We start from the raw sequence: 6748 nt of genomic DNA, 5'->3' as shown, positions 1-6748 counted from the left end.
CAAGAAGTACATACATTTCTATTATAATCTGTACGTTTTATAATTTGGTAAGGCTGAAGGGGAAGTGCTTTGTGACTGGGTTACCCCTTCTTTTTCTACAGCTGACAAGGTGCCCTAGATCCAGCAACAATGAAACACACAGCCATCTTCAGGCATTCTGAGTGAAAGGTGCTCAACGCAGGAGTATAAACCAAACTGATTGTACTGTTATTTCTGAAAGTATTTTGACATTTGCAGCCAACTGCAGGCTAATAGACTGAGCTAACGGAAACAGTGAGAACTGTTCTTTTGCATATGGTAAGGGCTTGTTGTTTAGAAGCGATAACTGGTGCCTATAATGCAGTTTTGTGACAGCTATACATTGCATTGACACTAGATCGCGGTCGGATGGTAAAGATCAAATTGTGTACTTACTCGTGCGTAAGCAATGGAACATCACGCTTTCCTTCTCTGGTTGTGACAACATCACGTTTGACGCCAAATACTTTTCCACAACTGTCTTTGGCCAGAAGATCAAAAATTTCATTATTATACACTTCTACAACAGAAACCTCAACCCAGTAACTTCCTGGTGGCTTTTCTGAAATAAGCCTGGAGAATAAAAATAAAGGAAAAAAAAAAAAAAAAAAGAGAAAAAAGCCAAAAAATGTTGAAGTCAAACCCCAAGTGAACAATCTGTAAATAAAGATCTATTCTTTAATTGTAATCTAATTATAATCTGATAAAAGTGCTTATTAAATATCCACAGCTGTGGCTTTGCCTCATCCACATGCTAATGTTAAGCTGAAGAATCAGAATATACAGTTAAATTATACATGAAGCAGTAAATAAAGCTTAATTTTCTAAACAGCTGTGCTAGCTGAAATAGTTTTTCTCGACTAGCCTCCCTCCCTCCTCAAGACTTTTTTTATACCATTTCTCTGCTGGATGTTATTGCATTCAGAGCTTAAGGTATGATAAACTGGCAGAGTGCAAGCAACGAACAGGCAGAAACGGTAAGCTGCCCAGCTAGATCTGTAAGAGGTTATCTGCCCACAGCCTCAGAAAATTCATAAATTAAGGGCTTGTCTATTCACGAGAGTATTTACAGTTACACGCAGTTATTCTGGTACAAAATTGGATCTTTCATTTATCTTATACCATTCTCCAAAAGAAATAGGCTTAGCTGGAAAAACCTCTAATGCCTCTTCTATTATAACATGGCAGCGCATCAGTTCAAATCATGCATTAGGTTCAACTAAAAAAAAAACAACAACAAAAAAACCCTAAGAATTCTCAAAGCAAGAGCAGACCGTGGTTAAAAATTCTACTATCACTCTCCTTGGGGACTGTGTTCTAATCTGGATCCTCTTTGTATATTCCAATTGTCAATTTTTACAAAACTTGTAAGAACTTAATTGTCTTTTGGACTCCCACAACTATGGTTGAAACATTCAGAAGTTAATTAGGAGTCTGACAGACAGACAGACAACACACAGGAAGACTGCATAATCTTCTTTTCTTAGAAAATCAGACTAAGAAAAAGAGAGACTAGAAATCTATATCAAAACTGAAATATCGAATGGCAGTTAAAGAAGCCAAGAATATTAATCACTGCGAAGCCGAATCTGTAATGATAAATACATTACAAACATTATTTCATACTTTCTTTAAAGTTTAAGGTGACTGACACTGGCACAAGCCTTTACTTATTTGTTACCTGAACACTTCTTGGGTAGCTCGAGGAATAATTCCAAGTTCTGATTCATCTTCCATGGAGAATGCAAAGTTCTCTGACTGTGGTCCCAACATTGTGTATGTCTTCCCACTTCCAGTTTGCCCATAAGCCATGATACACACATTGTACCTGAAAATGAAAAGGGCCTTAATTTATTTTACCATTACCAAATGTATTTGTTAGGTGGCAAGTCCAACCCTAAACAATTTGGGAACAGAAACTGAAACAAAAAATAAATACACTGCCCCTACAGATTTCTTTCTGGAGATCTCAAAGTCTGACCGAAATCAAAGTACTGCTCATAACATCGCCTAAACAGTTTTTATTTTTTAAGCAGAGTTGAAGGGATGCTTAGCTTGAAATGACTGATGAGATTAGACCTCCTGTCTGCCCAACTTCCAGTTCATGCACTACCGAGCTGCTTGTTAATCACCTTCTGAACCACTGCAGTTTACAGTACAGCATTTTAAAGTAAACCGTCGCTGGGTTTGATTTGTCTTACAGTGCTATGCTGCAAACCACAGCACTAGTATCTTAACAGCTGGGAACAGTAAACCCTTCAGCTCTCGTAGTCTTTTCAGGCAGGCTCATCAGTCATAGCCCTCAGCCACTGGAAAAGATAAGACAGCCCAAGTAATAAGAGGCACAAACTTTAAAACAAATACATTAGTTCAGTGTAAGCATGCACACAAAGACTACTCTGGAAGAAAAGTGGTAGGAACTGCTCTGGTATAGACTTGTAGAAGGTGGAAATGTACAATGTCACTGCGGAGGTACAGGCACCTATGAAACACAGTTCATCACCTTCTGAAGTAAACATATAAAATACGTCTAATGAACAGAACTCTGAAAATGCTGGTTTCTCTGCACTGAAAATAATAATAAAAAAAAAGTCCACAGTTGTGAGCTCCGTTGTGGATGTCTGTGCCGCTGGGATCTGAATTTAGATGTATGAATCCCATGCAGAGATTGTGTTTCTAACACAAGTCGGATCAAAGTCAACATCTCAAGTGAAACAAGGGGGCAGACACAAATGTATCCAGCCACAGCACTACTTTGTGTCGGGGACCGATGCTGCAGTGTGCAGCTGGACGCTAGTCCCTGCTCGGCTGCCTCGGCTCTGCAGCACCTGCCCGCACCTCGGTGTTGACCGCAGAGCTGTGCCAGCAGAAACTCTTGGAAGACATGCAGTTATGCTGGCAGGACTGCTCCTTCCCTGGATTATCTTGTTTGTCCAGAGACAGAGCATTAGCAGAATCTCCATACATGGTGAGTGCTTTGCAGTACGCTGAAATTTCTGCTCTACTAGAGAGTTGCAAGAACGGGCTTGCTCCTGTTCTGCCAGGGAGTAAAGTTTCACTGCCTAAGCTATACCTCCTCCGTGGGCAGACCTGAACAGCTGCTTTCGGTTATCCGATGCTTTTCCTCATATCAAAAATGTTGTTTCAAGCACATGCCAGCAAATTTCAATGAACACCCCTCATCTAATTGTTTTAAATGTATGGTTTCAAGTCATGAAATACTGATATGACCATTGCAGAGAAATATATTTGCAGCAATTTTTTTTGCATATTAAACATGCCTGGAGGCAATTATTTTTGGAGGATTATTTAGAAAGCTTTCTCTTGTTAGAAAGAAACGTGGGTTGAGAAGCAGCACAGGAAATACCTGGGTACCCCTTCTGGGGATGCAAAGTCAAAGCTGCAGTCAGTCAATCTATAGTAAGTTCCCTCCATGTTTCAGGATGCAGAGCATAAAATAGAAGCCTAGTCATAGATTGGATGAATTAAAGGAGATAACTGTAACTGAAAATAAAGAGTAATACAGCAAAATGAAATGTGCTAGAAATTAGGGCTGTAAATCTGAAACGAAGGATTTCTGTAAGTATTCACTGCTGGCATAACTCTACTTGCATTTATGTCAGTGGAAAAGCTCCCACTACTTTTGGTAGTTTTCAGCTAGCAATTTTCACAAGTCCACCCCCAACGCACACTGCCTCGCCAGCCTCTAGCTTATTGAGGGTTCTAGTCCTGCTTCAAAATCAGAGAGATCTTCAGAACCAAAAAGGGGAGCCAGAAGTTTGCAAGTAGTAGTTTTCCTTAGGAAAAACAGAATGGAAGTCTTCTTAGAAGTCTCCCAAACTTTCATATAGTCCAGCTGTTCAACTTCTTCTTAATTGCTACTTCCTAGAAAGTAAACATCATGGACAAAATAGTTCCAACAAGATACAGATGATATGATCAGAAGCTAAGTAGTCAGGTGCTTGTAGCACTGAAGGTAAAGATGCAAATCAGGTATCAACCAGTGATAAGTTCTCTGCCAAAGCCAAAACAGGATTTCAGTAAGCCCAAATAGGTTCAAACTATCCAGTATTATATCTAAGTAGGCACAGGAGAGAATGAATTGTTGGGTGATTCAACAAGATGACAAGCAGCAGACTAGGTTATATTTACCTAATTTACTTTGTTGGTGTTCTGCTTCCAACATAAGGCTTTCCAACAGAGCACTCTGAAAATTTTGGACTATGATTCGCTTACGTATCCTGACATTTCTCCTTCTCCACTCTGCTTCATTAGTTATGTTCTTGTTTTAAAAAGTTCTTATTGTCAAGCTAGAATACCAATAGTTTTGTAGTATTTCTCTCCTGAAAAGAGTGTGGGTGTTCAATACAGCAAAGTTATCACTAGGAGAGAACACTGTTAAAGGAAATCAAAGGAGGAGAAATGTATTCTTCTTTAAAATAAACGTTAAACAAGTTTGATTCTTCAGTGCTGTAAAGGGAAGAAATGTTATCTCACTCCCTTGCTGGCCCTGTACAGATAACAACTTTGAAGCCTGCTGTACTTTGTCTGTTTTGCATATGGGACAATCTTTTCTTCCTGTATATTTATACTGAAAAATGAAACAATTCATTAAGAAAGAAAAATAAAGAAAAAAAAAAAAAAAAAGGAGTGGAACACTCCTTTCTACTTAAGCTAAAAGTTGTTACAGACCACTTTGGAGCCCAGACTAAAACAATCAGGAGCAGCAAAAAGTTCAAGGTTCAGACTAAGTACGTCTGTTTCCCATTTACCATGGGAAGGCTGCTGAGAAACGCGGCTTGGACGCTCAGCCTTGCCTTCCCTGGAACTCTGCTTCTGTTAAAATGGCACTTCTAGAAGGACGAGACAAACTCCTTTATTTTCAATAACAGAACATTTCCTAACTGAATATAAAAATCCTAGCTTTTAGGACAGGATTCTCTCAATGTGGAAATTAGAAAGTGGGAAGTACAGCCAATTCAAGGTACAGATCAAAGATGTCTGAAGGTACATAGGTAACATACTGAGCCAAAGCAAACTTATGTTCATTGCAAAAGGAAAAGCAGAGAGTGAAAACAGTAGTTATAAGGACTTCTTCGAACTCCTCCAACCTAGTGGTCTCTAGGTTGCTCAGCTATGGAAACTGCGGTTACTCATCCTTGGTAAACTGGAATAATGCCATATGGGCCACATAGGGCTTTCCTTAGCCCAGGCGGCCCTTGTAGGGTGCCTCTGTGGCATGTGTAGAGGGATGGCTGGGATTCCCAATACCCACAATATCCTGACATGCCTCTTCTAGGATGCTTTTAAGAACAGGAGACTTGGAAACTTCAGTGCACAGTCCGCCAGGAACAAGGATTGCCACTGTTCAACTATGCCCCTACGGATGGAAAGGGACTGGCTTTCCCTCTATGGGGAGGGAAAGGTCCATGACAGCTCCACAACCAACATCTATAATTGAGTGGAATGGGAGCGGTGGTGAGGAAGGAAAAGAAAGGAAGTTTTGTATGAATTTCAGTTCAAGCCTCAAGGATTACAACGATATGCACTTCAAGGCTTCTTTGCAAGAGTAGCTTAAGTTGGCTCTAGCACAAATGAAGAACTTCAGCAGCTAGAAGTAATTACATGTATTTGTTAGTGGTTGTTACTGATCAGTTTTGTATTCAAACCAGAATTCTGTTTTAACCCCAGTGCCTGAAGGAGCGTTAGAGCTGCGACTGAGGGTGCTCGGTTCTGGTTTAACCAGGAATTGATTATATCACCTCCCATGGCCTGTGCCGTACACAAACGCAGAACAGATGATCAGAGAGTGGCCCTGGCAGGCCTTTCATGTATGAATACACTGTTGGGAAAGAAGTATCATACTGTGTCTACAACTGAAAACAGTTATAAAACATAACCTACCAAACCACAAAAAACATAGTATCCTGCATTAGAAGCAATGCTTAAGCTTGCCAGAAAGAGACTGGAGAAAAAGAACCTATTTTTTTCCCCAAATTTGTCTGCTCTGCTAAATTTTGTAAACAGCATTTTCACTGTTTATATAGGGAAATAACATTCACTTGGTGCTGAGTAGAAAGAAAACAGGAAAATGCAACTGCAAAGCCACAAAACTTGACAGGATCGCCACTATTGAGTAATTTTTTTTTTTAATTGATGGATTTCAGTAGATTATTGCCCTTTAGCTTTCTTACTCCCACCTTTTAACTTACCCATCCAGGAGAGATGTTAGCAAAGGGGCCACATCCTCAAATACTGTGTCCTGGGACTCTGAAGCACTGTAAACTCTGGGGAGTAAAGTGCAATGATTAACTGAAGAAAAAAACATAAATTTGTTGTCACAATACAAGTATACAAACTACGGAAAATGTAGGCCAGTGACATAAGACTTGTGACCTGCCAATATTTCTATGTCAGGGGACTAGAAATTAGAACTCCAAGGTTCTCACCCACTTTTGGGGAGCAGCTGTTGTCTGTGCAGGAGGGAACGACCCGCAGGTGTACACTTGTGGCTCTCTGAGCTCATCCCAATCCTTCAGCCTGCCTCTCTGGCAGACGGAGTCTTTTTTCAGGCTGTACTGGATCCCTCTTACTTTCTCCCACTTACCAGACTACGAAATATCCCTGCTGCCTGTGTCTCCTGTGTGTCACGCTAGGGAAGGGAGTGGTCAGGTTGTGCTTCCCTTTAGATGTAGATAAGGCGGGGGGGGGGAGGGGGGGGGGAGAGAGG

At 40.5% G+C, this 6748-nt stretch overlaps 1 protein-coding gene across 1 annotated transcript in view; it reads right to left on the bottom strand.

The window, feature by feature from the left end:
• KIF25 (kinesin family member 25) overlaps nucleotides 1-6748 on the bottom strand; it is a 47633-nt gene that overhangs the window by 11015 nt on the left and 29870 nt on the right. The window contains exons 9-11 of the mRNA XM_035889632.1: nucleotides 6231-6305; nucleotides 1700-1846; nucleotides 415-591 (exon numbers count right to left, since the gene is read on the bottom strand). Coding sequence (XP_035745525.1) covers nucleotides 415-591; nucleotides 1700-1846; nucleotides 6231-6305 — 399 coding nt within the window. The remainder of the gene's footprint in view (nucleotides 1-414; nucleotides 592-1699; nucleotides 1847-6230; nucleotides 6306-6748) is intronic.

The sequence above is a fragment of the Egretta garzetta genome, unplaced genomic scaffold, assembly GCF_000687185.1.
Source record: "Egretta garzetta isolate BGI_Z169 unplaced genomic scaffold, ASM68718v1 scaffold122, whole genome shotgun sequence".
Lineage (NCBI taxonomy): Eukaryota > Metazoa > Chordata > Aves > Pelecaniformes > Ardeidae > Egretta > Egretta garzetta.
Note: the sequence above shows the minus strand (reverse complement) of the source record. Positions and strands in the feature narration are given on the sequence as shown.